Source organism: Hemiscyllium ocellatum, chromosome 5, assembly GCF_020745735.1.
Source record: "Hemiscyllium ocellatum isolate sHemOce1 chromosome 5, sHemOce1.pat.X.cur, whole genome shotgun sequence".
In the NCBI taxonomy this organism is placed as follows: Eukaryota; Metazoa; Chordata; class Chondrichthyes; order Orectolobiformes; family Hemiscylliidae; genus Hemiscyllium; species Hemiscyllium ocellatum.
The window spans coordinates 22,946,833-22,961,827 of NC_083405.1; the positions used below are offsets into that span (position 1 = coordinate 22,946,833).

A 14,995-nucleotide genomic window follows, 5' to 3' on the forward strand; every position below is an offset into this window, starting at 1 on the left:
AAGGATTGCAGTGGTTCAAGAAGGCAGCTAACCAACACCTTCTCAAGGGCAACTAGGAACAGGCAAAAAAGGCTTAGCCCAGCCAGTGACACCCATGTCCCATGAGTGAAAAGAAAAGTTGGCGTAACATCCAGCAAAGAGTTTTACATCTGATATCTGAGATCATCGCTTTTCTTAACTAAAGGAATGAAGTATGTTGTGAGCTGTCAGACAATCTGTGGTTTCTCGACTATGGTGACCTTACAGATGAAATGTCAAACCTGCAGGAGCTGAACCATGAACTGCAGGAAAATGACAGAGACCTAACACATATGTGAATTGAAACTGGATCCGGAGTCCTCCTAATTAAAAAAATAAAATTCTGCACTGCTTCCCAATTCGGGAGAAAATAAATTTTTAAAAAATCAAACACAGAAACAAGTCTGGAATACCTCTCCTGCGGACGTTAGCAGAGGAATTCAACTGGAAATTTCAGGAATTAGGTACGATGGAACATGCCATTATGTTGTTTCAAATCCATTCCTTCAAGTATATATTGGTGAGATGGCGACCAAATTCCATCAGGTGTTCAATTTACAAAGTGGAATACATATGGACACAGTTAGTCTGCAAAAAGGATGTTGAGATGAAAATAAGATCAAAAGAAATTGACTTCTGGGGATTCAGAAACAGAGAAAAATATTCTTATTCTATGTTTTTAAAGCTTATTTTGTCTAGTTCCTCCTTAAAACAACTTAGACAACTCCAAGCAGAATGTTATGTATGTATTTGCCCAGGTGTCCCACAATACCAAAGTGGTCAAATCACCACAAACACAAATCTGTACCAATGCAAAACAGACCCAACTTTATTAGGAAACGAAGTTAAAATAACCTTTAATACTAAACACACTCTTTCTAATCCCAATCAGCCTTAAGTCTATGATACTTCCTGAATATCTTGTAGATTTGCACAGTTATCCCCTTTCTCTCTCAATGTCTCTGTGGGACCACAAAGCTGCTTTCTCTGTACCTCTCAGCGGGTCTGTGCTGCTTGAAAAAACATTGAGACCACCGCTATAGGGGGAGCTTCAGGAGGTTGGCTCACTGCCACACGCAATGAACAAATGTTTTAAAAATTAAGAATCTAGAAATTCTGGGCACCAACAAGGTTCAAAGCAGAAATTCAGTTAAAGCAGAAAACTGCGGTATGAAAACATTTACGATGAGGGGAGAAGAAAAAGCACATCGTAAGTCTTTCTCCCAGTTTCACCCAGATATTGCCACTCACCAGAAAACATCTTGGCTAATCCCTGATCCATTTGCCATTACAATTAGACTCATCAATGCCCAGTGTTGCTCAACTACAAATTCAAATGCTGAGTTTATCCATAAATACAGACCCTCAGCAACATCCTCATCCCTTCCTCTCCCTATGCACAGCTCTCTGTCTCAGTCATGGCCCTCAACTTTATACCTTCGCCCTTCCTACTACAGTAGCAACAGTGTGCATCATCTACAAGACGCACTGCAGAGGTTCACCAAGTCTCTTTTGACAGCACGTTCCAGACCCACAATCACTACAATATGGAAGGACAAGGGCAGCAGATAGAAGGGAAAACCACCATCCACAAGTTTCCTTCTAAGCCCCTCACCATCCTGGAAATACATAACTGCTCCTTCAATGTCACTGGGTCAAATGCCTGGCACTCCCTTGCTAATAGCATTGTAAATGTATCCTATACCAAATGGACTGCAGCAGTTCACCATCACCTTCTCAAGGGCAACTAGGAATGGATAATATATGCTGGTCCAGCCAATGATGCCCAAATTCCCTGAATGTAAAAAATAAAGAATAAAGTCTAATCTTAGTGATTAAAAAAGTTCCCGACCCTATCAATATATTTTGGTTGAAAGAATCATTTATTAATATGTATATGAATAGGAAGGGTTTGGAGGGATATGGGCCGGGTGCTGGCAGGTGGGAGCATTGTGACTGCTAGTGCCTGGGACAAAGTAAATAATTTTTTTTTTGTTTTCCAGAGAGGGGTCACATTGCCAAAAAATAAAACCTTAAAACTGAACCCCAGCTTAATTGCAAAGTGATGTATGTGGAATGAAATCTTACTGAGTTAAATCAAGGTAAAGAAAACTCCTGCTGTGGTGATGTCATCATCCATTCTGCTGGCGGAATGGGAAAGCCAATTGTTATTGAGTCATAGAGTCATAGAGATTTACAGCATGGAAACAGACCCTTCGATCTAACTAGTCCATGCCGACCAAATATCCCAACCCAATCTAGTCCCACCTGCCAGCACCTGGCCCATATCCCTCCAAACCCTTCCTATTCATATACCCATCCAGATGCCTCTTAAATGTTGCAATTGTACCAGCGTCCACCACTTCTTCTGGCAGCTCATTCTATACACGTACTACTCGCTGAGTGAAAAAGTTGCCCCTTAGGTCTCTTTTATATCTTTCCCATCTCACCCTAAACCTACGCCCTCTAGTTCTGGACTCCCCCTCACCCCAGGGAAAATACTTTGTCTATCCATGCCCCTCATGATTTTGTAAACCTCTATAAGGTCACCCCTCAGCCTCCAACACTCCAGGGAAAACAGCCCCAGCCTGTTCAGCCTTTCCCTATAGCTCAATTCCTCCAACCCTGGCAACATCCTTGTAAATCTTTTCTGCACCGTTTCAAGTTTCACAACATCTTTCTGATAGGAAGGAGACCAGAACTGCATGCAATATTCCAACAGTGGCCTAACCAATGTCCTGTACAGCCACAACATGACCTCCCAACTCAATACTCTGACCAATAAAGGAAAGCATACCAAACGCCACCTTCACTATCCTATCTGTCTGCGATTCCACTTTCAAGGAGCTATGAACTTGCACCCTAAGGTCTCTTTGTTCAGTAACCCTCCCTAGGACCTTACCATTAAGTGTATAAGTCCTGCTAAGATTTGCTTTCCCGAAATGCAGTACTTCATATGCGTCAAAATTAAACTCCTCAACCCATCGGTCCATTTGATCAAGATCCCATTGTAATCTGAGGTAACCTTCTTCGCTGTCCACTACACCTCCAATTTTGGTGTAATCAGCAAACTTACTAACCTGTTATGCTCACGTCCAAATCATTTATATAAATATTGAAAAGTATTGGACCCACCACTGATCCTTGTGGCACTCCACTGGTCACAGGCCTCCAGTCTGAAAAACAACCCTCCACCACCATCCTCTGTTTTCTACCTTTGAGCCAGTTCTGTATCCAAATGGCAAGTTCTCCCTGTATTCAATGAGATGTAACCTTGCTCACCAATCTCCTAAGGGGAACCTTGTCGAATGCCTTACTGAAGTCCATATAGATCACATCCACTGTTCTGTCCTCATCAAACTTCCAGATTGGTAGATCCAGTTGAGCCAAATCTGTGCATGCTTATCATGTGACTGTGCTAGACAATAGAAGAGACTCACAGGTAAACTTTAATCACTGGATGGCTGGATGCATTCATAAACAGGCACACTGTTTTCTATGTAGCAACTGTGTGACAGTTATGGCAGTAATGGGAAATAATTGGCTGCAAAATAGGCAGACACCCAGCAAATGAATTGCAATTCCGAGAAATATGAGGTTATACAGTTTGATAGAAGAAATATGAACAGACAACACAGACTGAAATGATACAACTTTGAGTGAAGCACAGGAGCAGAGGGACTGAGGGTTTCAAGTGCATGATTCTCTGAAAGTGGCCAGGTAAATTCAAACAGTTGTTAAGAACGCTTATAGGATCCTTGGGTTTATAAATAGAGGCATAGAGTATAACAGCAAGGAAATGATGCTAAACCTCCAGAAATCATTGGTCAGACCACATTTGGAGTTTTGTGTTCAGTTCTGGGCAACTTATCTCAGGAAGGATGTTAAACCTCTGGAAAAAGTGTGAGGGAGATGTATTAGAATGACACCAGGAATGAGGGATTTTGGGGACAAGGAAAGATTAGAGAAATTGGGTACTTGGTGATAGGAGGCTGGTGGAGGATGGGTGTGTTATCCTGCCCTTCAGGAACAATGGCAGGAGCAGCAAGGTCGTTCTCCTGGCATTCAGGGCAGGAGGCAGTGGCAGCAAAGCTCCTCCAGTGATTATGGATTGGCAGGGCCGGCAGCAGCAGACTCTGCAAGATGCCGGCCCATGTTCAGCCAAAAACAATGTCTGCCTGCTTATGAATGTGTCCAGCGTGGGTATGGAGGATGCATGGAATGGCATGAAAAAACTGGTGGCCCAGCGGCAGCTCGGCCTGGCAGTGGAGCCAGGGATTCTTGGTTCTGGGACAAGTGTCAGCGAAGCCGGGCCCAGCAGTGAAGAGTTGGTGCCTAAAGTGGGGCAATCCTATTTTGGTGGGTCTGGTGTAGGCGGCAGTGAGGCAGAGGATATCTCTCTTAATGCTAGGGCCCGTCATGGCCTAGGTCTGAAAGACTATATTCTAAACTTCTTACTACTTTTTTTTATAATTTGTTCCTATGGCCTATAATGCTGGACCATTTATTTTCCTACATTTCTAATTATTTTGTTTCCTAAGAATTTGATCTTCAATGTCTGTACATCGTTGGGGCTAAGATGGCGCTGTAAGCCGTGACTGTAAACTTTTCACTGTACTCATTTGAGTGCGTGACGATAAAGCTAATTCAATTCACTTCAATTATTCTCCTTGGAGCAGGGAAGATTAAAAGGTGACCTTATTGAGGTGTTCAAATTATGTAAAGAAGGATATTCTGTTTCCACTAGTTGGTATGTCAGTAACTAGAGGTCACAATTTCAAGGTTGTCAGCAAGACAGTGAGGAGTAAGATGAGGAGAAACTTCTTATTAGGATTTGGAATGTTCTGCCTGGGTGAGTGGTGGAGGTGGATTCCATCAGAAATTTCAGAAGAGAGCTGGATATATATTTGAAAATGATGAATTTAAAGAGCTACGGAGATAGGGCTAGAGAATGGGACTAGTTGAGTAGCTCTTTTGGGAGCTGATGTTGACACATTTGGCCAAATTCTCTCATTCCGAACTGCAAACTTCGATGGTTCAATTATTCTATTGATTGTAAATAGCTGACAGCCCAGCACTGATCTCTGCTAATTTAAATATGATTATGATTACATTCCCTACAGTATGGAAAAAACCCTTCGGCGCAATAAGTCCACATGACCCTCCAAAGAGTAACCCTCCCAGCCCCATTCCCCTATCCTATATTTACTCTTGACTAATGCACCTAACACTATGGGCAATTTAGCATGGCCAATTCACCTGACCTGCACATCTTTGTGACTGTGGGAGAGTGTGCAAACTCCACACAGTCACCCAAGTTGGGAATTGAACCTGGGTCCCTGGTACTGTGAGGCACTAGTGCTAACCATTGAGCCACCGTACCACATAGTATCTACTTTATGACTTCATTTATTTCCATCCCATGCATCCTCCATACACATTTTTTCCCAATAACTACCAAGTTAATAGACTAGTAATCCAGCAGCGCAGACTAATGGTCTGTGGACATGGGTTCAATATCCCATGGCAGTCTCTGGAACCTGAATTCAATTGATTAACAAATCTGGAATGATAAATTAGTCCCAGAAATGCTGACAGTGGAACTATCAGTTTCCCTCCTTCTGTACTGTACATTCTATAAGTGCATTTGAATCTAGGAGAATGATATCCACAAGTAAAGAGATCTGTTTTTAAATTAAGCTTGCCACAAACCAACCAAGGTGATGGTTTAATGACAGAGGCGAGCCATTTCATCCTTCCTCACCCTGGACTTAGCAATTTAGTGTCCCATGTGGAACCATAACAAACCGGGGAGACAACCTGCAGACTGGGTGTAACAACAGTGCTTTCTTCAACAAAAATGCATCGCAACAATTCCCCCAGGCTCCTCAGACAGCACCACCCGAACCCACAAGCCTCTACTATCAAGATGAGGAAAGGTAGCTGATCCATGGGAATAACACCATGCAATTCAGACTTGCATCAATATCGCCATTCCTTCAAAATCCTGAAATTCTCTGAACAGAACTGTGGGTGTACCAACACCGCATGGACACCAGAGGTTCAAGATAGCAAATAACAACCATCGTAAGAGTAATTAAGGATGGACAAAAGATGCTGGCCTAGCGAACCACAATCTATGAATGGATGAACAAAAAAAGCTCCTGAAAATGTATCTCCTTTATCTGAGATTTTGGCCAACTGTCTTAAAAACCCTTTAAGTAGCTCAATGTAATTGATCCTACGGAAAACTTTGTGATGTTTCAGTGTACACGGTTGCCATATAAATGTAAGTTGTTTTATTATCGTTGGTTACTTTGCAGTGATGAAGCGATCAGGAGAAGGTGAGGACTGCAGATGTTGGAGATCAGAGCTTAAAAATGTGTTGCTGGAAAAGCGCAGCAGGTCAGGCAGCATTTGCCCGAAACGTCGATTCTCCTGCTCCTTGGATGCTGCCTGACCTGCTGCGCTTTTCCAGCAACACATTTTTAAGCTCTGATCTCCAGCATCTGCAGTCCTCACCTTCTCCTGATCGCTTCATCACTGCAAAGTAACCAACGATAATAGAACAACTTACATTTATATGGCAACCGTGCACACTGAAACATCGGCGTTTCGGGCAAATGCTGCCAGATCTTCTGCGCTTTTCCAGCAAGTGATGAAGCGATGACAGGTTACATGCTCCTTTTAGGTTTCGTGGGCACTTTCAAGGGGACATTTTTTTAAGGAGAACGTTGTTCGTTAAACCTTTTCTTTTAATTTGGCTAAGTATTATAAGACAGCATGATTTTTTTTCCTCCCCCATTACAGTTAGAATAATGCCCAATGGTGCCATGGACATTTTTGACAGCAACTGCATCCTCTTGCGCACCTGCAAAACAAACGCGGGCGAGATATTTGCCTGAAGCCTTTCTTTGTGGGATTAAAATGGAAGGCCGTGCCCCTTTAAGTGTCCGAGTGCAGCATCTCTGTTCAGAGGACGTTATGCTTTAACCGAGCAAATTCCTAATCGGTTCCCCCCGCAGCCCACCTCGTTCCCCAACAGCTATGGCAGGGGAGCGCCCGAAATCCCGTTATTTTCTTTGTGATTTTTATTTTGCAAAAGAATAGGTTTCACGCAAACGGAGACACACAAAGGGGCAGGACTGGACTCTTTTAACTAGTGCATAGAAAAATCGAGCCAATGCTGAGGTGTCGGATGCCCTTTGAATTTAAATCTAAGCGGAGGGGCTTTTGATTCTGTCAGTCTGTCTCCCTCTCCTTCCTGATTCGTGCTGGTGATAAATCTTCAGCACGGTTTTGACGTAGGAGGAGGCAGCATTTGCAGGGGAGGGCAGGGGAGGGTGGAGGAGGCTGACGTGCAAGTCGGTGGTTAATACACCGAAGCTGCGTCTCGCACGTCGAGTGTGGAGCCGCGAGTGCAGAGGAGATACTTGCCCCGGACGGTGAGGAGCCGCAATGAGGATCGCCCGCAGCCCGCCGCCGAGCTGACCCTGCAGCGCTCCGAGAGACATCCTCTCTCCTCACAACCCTGTCACAGATCGGGGCTGGGCCGGAGCTTGCTTCATCTTTATTTATTTTTTTCTCTCTCTCTTGAAAACCTGGATTTTTGTTTATTTTTTCTTGCAAGATCAGGGGGGGAGAGAGAGAACATCCGAGCCACAAAAAGAAAGATTTTTCATCTGTTGCCACAGTCGAAGCTGCGGACAATCTCTGCGAATCGATACTTTTTTTTTCCCCTCTTTTTTTTAAATCCTTATTCTATTGACGGGCTTTTCCTTTAAAGAAATGATTTTATTCCAACGTGCATGAGCTGCGTCAAACAGCATTTTCCCCCCCTCCCCGCCCATTTGGTTCCTCGCGTCCGACTGCTTTGAAATACGGTTGCATTTCCCCCGAAGAAAACTCTTGTCAGCATTCACCAAGAGATGGCTACCCTGCTCCGGAAGATTGGTCTGATTCGCCTCCACGACCGAGACACGGACGGTGCAAAACACCCGGGCTCCCGCAAGGCGCCCAAAAGCCAGAAAAACGCCAGCAAGCAGTGCAACTCGAGCAACGAGAGCATCCTGCTCCAGTCCGACCACCACCACCACCACCACTACCACAACAGCCATCAGCAGCAACACCACAGCCACAAGAGGTCCGAGCAACCACCCGCCTCCACCAAGGACAGCAACAAGGACAAGCAGCAGGCCGGCAGCAAGGTGCCCCCGGCCGGCAGCAGCACCAGCGGCGGCGGCAGCAGCAGCAGCTCCATCCCCGGGCAACCTCCCAACAAGCAGCACTGCGCCCAGGTCCGCAGCCGCAGGCTCATGAAGGAGCTGCAGGACATCCGCAAGCTGACGGATCACTTCATCAGCGTGGAGCTGGTGGAGGACAACCTCTTCGAGTGGAACGTCAAGCTGCTGCAGGTGGACAAGGACTCGGCGCTGTGGCAGGACATGAAGGAGACGAGCACCGAGTGCATCCTGCTCAACCTCAACTTCCCGGACAACTTCCCCTTCTCGCCGCCCTTCATGAGGGTGCTGAGCCCCCGGCTGGAGAACGGCTACGTGCTGGACGGAGGCGCGATCTGCATGGAGCTGCTGACCCCGCGGGGTTGGTCCAGCGCCTACACCGTGGAGGCAGTCATGAGGCAGTTTGCAGCCAGCCTGGTCAAGGGACAGGTAAGGATTGACACACATCTATCTCCCACTGCAGTCAACAACACGTATAGTTGTAATAGATATACCGAAAACCAACGAAACCGACCATTTCCACACTTTCAATTTGCCCAGTTACACGCATGTACACCTTACATTAAAACATTCGTTGTCATACTCAGTGCATTGCTGTTTATCAGCCTTCAGACTTGCAGATGTGAGCATTTGCCAGATGCCTACACGCAAGCTCAGTCATGTAAAGATATTGATGACTTTAGTAGGAAGCAACTAGGTCTTGCTTCAAAATGCAAACATAAGAATGAACACTCTGAAAATGTTATTATTTTATAATTTGTTTTACTTTGAGGATGCCAGTACTTGATCTAGGAATTAACGTAATTTTATAATTTAATAATGATCGAGGAGTGAATGCAAATGTTTTTCATACAGATGATTAAATATGTCCAAACTCACCAATTATAAATACGATTGCTCACTATAAATGATTAAAATATTTCCTGTTACATGCTCCCTGTTTTTGCAATGTGTTAAGAAAGGCTGAATCTAATATAGTTTGACAGGTGTGTCATTTGGCACACCTCATTGCATTTCTCCCTCTAAGTTCCACTGCCTATTTAGTTCACTCTGCTCCTTTAGAAAACACCTCAATCCTTTCTTCAGTTGAGTTTTTGTTTATCCTGTACAACAACATCTTCCCCAGGGACCCTGCATTGACCTATCAGTGAACCATCTTGAGTGTCTTGTGCTTATGGTGCAGACTGTGTTGTAGTAGTACCAGTGGGAAAAAAAGACACACAATTTCCAGTCTATCTCGAAGTAAAGAAAACCTACATTGAAATGGAAAGACATTGATCATAGTTTTCTGTTATACCAGCCCAAGTAACAAAAGTTATATTGCACATGTATAATTAGATTCATATGCATGAAGATCATATTCTTTCCTGCTACTTAATAAATATTTGAATGTTATCATAATTAAAACCCATGTATACACTCTAGTCCAACAGAAGTCAAAAGTAGGGTTACTAATTGTTGATTGCCATTTTTAGCCAGCGACATTTTTTCCCACTGAACTCGACAATATTATCCAGTTTAACTTTGGGATACTTGTAACTGAAATTTCTGAGGACACACAAGTGACCAGGTGTAAAATATTTCCTACCAAAAGGCAAAAACAATCAGATAGCATTTAAGTTTACCAGTTAATTGATAGGATGTGGCAAATGCCAGTGAGAATTTGATGTGAATGATTGATGTCAATTTTTCAATGTCTTGGAACTAAAAAAAAAGTTCTGATATACTATGCTAAATCAGCATTTAATGTAAGCTTGTGCATCACCTCCATGGGATTTGGAACAGTAGATACCAAGTAAAGTTACAGGTAGATTGATATACAGATACAATTTTATCTAGTTACATTTTATCTAGAAAAACAAGGATCCCTTTCAGCACAACAATTAGTTGTCTTACAACTCTAGATCTCATAACACTGTTTCATCAAATTCAGTGTGAATGTTAAAACTGCACCTAGCCTCATCTGATGACAGCTAAGGTGTATGGAAATGGGTGGAGGTGGGTATTGCAGATGCTGGAGATTAGAATCGAGATAAGAGTGGTGCTGGAAATGCACAGCAGGTCAGGCAGCATCCGAGGAATGAGGGGAGCAGGATGGGACCAAATAGCATGATTGTTTTATTTAAGATTCTTAGACCATAGATAAATTGTTGGCCAGATGCTGCTGTCATGTTCAATTTTCATGCAAAACTGTTTGATTCTAATTTGATTGTGACAAGAGACCATGTAATGGAATTGTTCTGCTGCCTTATAACTACTGAAAGCAGCAGGAAAAGGGTATTTGGACAAAGGAGTGTAGAGTTTGTTTTATCTATTATCCACTTTTCCAAAAAATAATTTGTGTCTTGAATTGTTCAGATTGTTTTCCCAAAATTAGCCGTGAAATGTTGCCATATTACCATACTAACAGAAGTGAAGTCCTACATTCAGCTGATAGTTGAATCATCTGAGAGCGAGAAAGAAAGACGGTAGAATTTGTTGCAAGTAAATTGGTCTGGTCCAATGTCCTTCTATTTACCAACAGCTAGAGTAGAGGAAGAAACACAGTTGAAACATGTGGTGCTGGAAAAGCAAAGCAGGTCAGGCAGCATCCGAGGAGCAGGTGAGTCAATGTTTCGGGCATAAGCCCTTCATCAAGAATTACTGATGAAGGGCTTATGCCTGAAGTGTCAATACTCCTGCTCCTTGGAAGCTGCCTGATCTGCTGTAATTTTCTAGCACCACACTTTTCGACACTGACTCTCCAGCATCTGCAGTCCTCTCTTTCTTGAAGAAACATGGTTAACATACAAGGTTCTTTCATCAAAAGTAGAAAGTGTTAGGAACATAAAACAGATATTTAAGCAAGTATAAAGGCAGAGAAAGGGAGCAGATGAGAAAACAAAGATCTGTTAGCTGAACTTGCTGAATTTCTCCAGAGTTTTCTATTTAATTTCAGATTTCAGCATCCACAGTATTTGGCTTTAAATATAAATCTGTGACAATGTCAACTGCAGACATGACCAGTCGGAATGGTGGCACCCACAATCCCTCATTAGGACATACCTGACTGACTGTGTGAGCCCAACCATTTACCTAGGTTGTGGGACCTCCTTCCTGGTGACTCCTGCTGACCAACTGCAGTGCCAAGAGCAACCACCACCCTCAGTTGTGCTATTGCAACTGAGGAGTTTGCAGCTCATTGGTGGAAAGCTATTGGAGGCAGCATCTGCATTGTTAAACCCTTCCACTATTGTCTGATGACCTTGACACGTATCATAGCTTCTGAAAATAACCATTAATGGGTTTGCTACTAGTTTTCGGGTTGACCATTAGGACTTTCACCACTGCCATGTAATATTGCCCCTGGTTTTGTTTTCTATTCATGTCCTGTTCCTTGAAGCCAGCAGGAGTTCCCACTCTGATCACTAACTCATTTGGAGACTGCTGTATTGTCACTGATGCCCTTTTTAGTTGAAGTATTGAGCTGAGGCTCCACCTGTGTTTTCTGAGATGGTATGATTTGAAGAGAACTGTTCTGAGTATCTTCAGAATCATAATGTAAATCTTAACTACTGGTTATTCTTGTGATTCTGCTGTGCACAAACAGATGCAAAATTTACCAACAATAATATCACATGGCAATGCAAATATGCTCTAAATTGTCCTGCTTTTCTCTTTGAACTCCTTGGAGGTTTTGCCACTATTTCGTTTCTTAAAAGTGCAGTGCTGTTTAATAGCTTTTGTTTTTTTTCTGTAATTCCATGCTTTCTCAGTGAAATAATAGTACATTCAGGGAATTAGCTGTGGCTTAATTGTGAGGAGCATATGAGCTAACATATGCACAGCTAAATTACAAAAAACAATGAAGCACAGCTGGTTAATGGGCGTGTCTACCAATGTTAATGTGACTCCCTTGCATCGTCAGGATTAGAAACTCGGCTATTCAATCCCTGCAAATATCTCAACAATATTCCCTGCTTAAAGAATAACATTTTAAATTCAAGACAAAATTATTGAATAGAAGAACGTTAAAATTCATAACTACTTGGAACTGTTTTTTAAAAGGGTGCTAATGGTGTAAGTACTCCATTAAATATGTTTATGATCAAATATAGTACCTTAAAAAAGCATTTATGACCACAGTGGTGAGGCAGAATGAGCTTGAGTTATAAAATACAAATCTAACATTACAATTTTCATTGGAGAAGCATAGAATAAGGCACTTAAAATTAATCACCTTAAATTGATTAAATGTGGAAAAATCATGAGACACTAGTTGGATCATATTCTAGTTAATTAAATAAAAACAAGAAATAATATCTGTGGGTAACCTGATAGTACAGGTATTGCAGCACTTACTTCAAACAGAAGCTACTGAATTAAAGTCAAAAAATGACTACATCTGCCTCATTATCAGAAGGTACTGAAGTAATGTCACAGGAATAGCTCATCTGCCTTCTATTTAGATGATTACACATTTGAATCTTGGGCAGTAGTACAAATTGGCCTGCATCTGATAGTGAGCATGACTCTTTAGTTCTGAGTGAGGTAGCTCAGTGAAATTATTTGCGATGTAATGGGACTTTGTTTTGTACTGGAGTAGAATGAAATATCTGGCAAAATCTATCCATAAAATAATGTAAAATAGAATGAAATGTAATCTAATAGCATAATGCTGTATAAAGGAAAGGGTTTTGTTAAATTATTAGCTTCAATGTCACTATGAACAGTAATGCTATCTTAGGACTAAAGGTCTGTTTATTCAACGTGATAAATAATAGCGTTACCAGTCATATTTAAATTTTGATTGATTTTATAATGAGACTGTATTTCTAAAGTATCTTGAAGCTGTCTTCATTCTCTTGCTCAGTAATCAATTAGTTTGGAACCCATCAGATCAGAGAGTTCATGTACAAATGTTATATATACCAATGATGTTGATTACAGCAACATTATGTCTATTAGGGAACTGAGGCCTAGTCACTGTCAGTTTAGTCATAGAGATCTACAGCATCAAGTTCATTGTGTCCATACCAGTCTAAATCAGGCCACCAAACTATTCTAATTTAAAATTACTATTGTAGATTCTTGACTGCACTGCATTTCCACATCTGTGCATGCCTTTAACTCTCCCACAAATAGCGTAGCAAAGATAATGCATATTGTCATTTTATTTTTTTAGAGAGGGGGGGGGAGGAATAGATACCACATTGCATCAGCTAAACTATAAAGTTGCCATAATTAGTGTTGTCAGTTGTGAGCTACACTTCGTCGAATGCAAATTAGCAATCCACTAAAATGGTTGATCGAGTCACATGACAATGAGAAAGCCAATTCAGTTCCTTCATCCCTCTGCAATGCCTGGTTCTTTTTAAGACAGTAACGTTCTTCATCTGATAGGCATATTAAATATTTACAGCACGGGAGGTTTTAAAAATTCCATTTTAATCTCCACATGCATAACGTAATGCACTATATTTCACTTCCTGAAATGGTTAGAATGATCTCTTTTATAAACAAAAGCAGCTTGAGATTTTGCATGTGGCTAGTTTTATAAAACCATGGGAATACAGGTTGAAACAAAATACCCCCATCCTACCTCTTCACCATTATGCATACAGTATTTTTGCAATTAAGGCATATGGACAGAGGTCAGATGTGCAGAAACAATTTCATATGTATTGAAGGATGCAGGTATTAGGTGGTGCAATGGGTTAGAAGACTTATTTTATCCTTTTCTTATTCATACGTGCAATGTGAATACCACTGGCAGGATCAGCATTTATTAATGTTAATTCCAAATCAGAGTAAAGTGCCTTTAAACTGTCTGCTGCTACTAATAAAGTAATGCTACAGTTATTTATTCAAAAAACACATTCACAACCCAAAGGCTAAATTGCAGCATAGCTGACTTTCAAGAAATTATGTCTCGATTTAAATAATTAGGTTAAAAACAGGCAAATGTGTAACATTGCAACAAAAATAGACAAGTTCAGCAGAATATTGAAGGAAGGATAATGTTGAATTAAAAATATATTAATTTTACAAGTCAGTACATCTTGTCTGCATTACAGGCAATGGGTATTTTGAATTAATCATTTAAGTACTTCATTGAGGACCCAAATCATATAACAAATTCAGCTGCACCAGTTTCTTTCCATTCTGATCTTACAGGGTCAAATCTGTACAAATTTCTGAATTGCCTTGATTGTTCGGGGTATGGAATCAATTTTGAAAATGTTTATAGAATGGGTTTTCAAAACTTATTACAAATATTAACTCTTCTTGTTTGTGGAGTTAAAAGAATTGGGGCATGAAAGGCAATGTTATAACTCATACTGAGGGTCTGAGGTCAAGATCAGCACACACTTCTGCATTCTTTCTCTCTGGTTGGTTTGCACAAGTATGAAGCAAAGGTGTCACACACATTCAACAAAGTGAAGGATGTAACCAGTGTCAATCCACATGGGGCCATGGTTAGGGATTCTATAAGGGATGAGGGAATCTGAGAATCAGGAAATGAAGTGGAGGCAGGTTCAATTGAAGAATTTAAGAGAGCATTGGATGATTATTTGGATCTGAAAAATGTGGGATAAAACGGAGTTTGATACTAGATAATGATTAGATTACTTACAGTGTGGAATCAGGCCCTTTGGCCCAACAAGTCCACACCGAGCCTCCGAAGAACAACCCACCCAGACCCATTCCACTACGTTTATCCCTTCACCTAACACCATGGGCAATTTATCATGGCC

General features: G+C 41.7%; 1 protein-coding gene across 1 annotated transcript in view; it reads left to right on the top strand.

Moving 5' to 3' along the window:
- Positions 1 to 7,449: 7,449 nt before the first annotated feature.
- The window catches only part of ube2ql1 (ubiquitin-conjugating enzyme E2Q family-like 1), a 39,663-nt gene continuing 32,117 nt past the window's right edge, over positions 7,450 to 14,995 (top strand). The window contains exon 1 of the mRNA XM_060825334.1: positions 7,450 to 8,687. Coding sequence (XP_060681317.1) covers positions 7,947 to 8,687 — 741 coding nt within the window. The 5' untranslated portion in view covers positions 7,450 to 7,946. The remainder of the gene's footprint in view (positions 8,688 to 14,995) is intronic.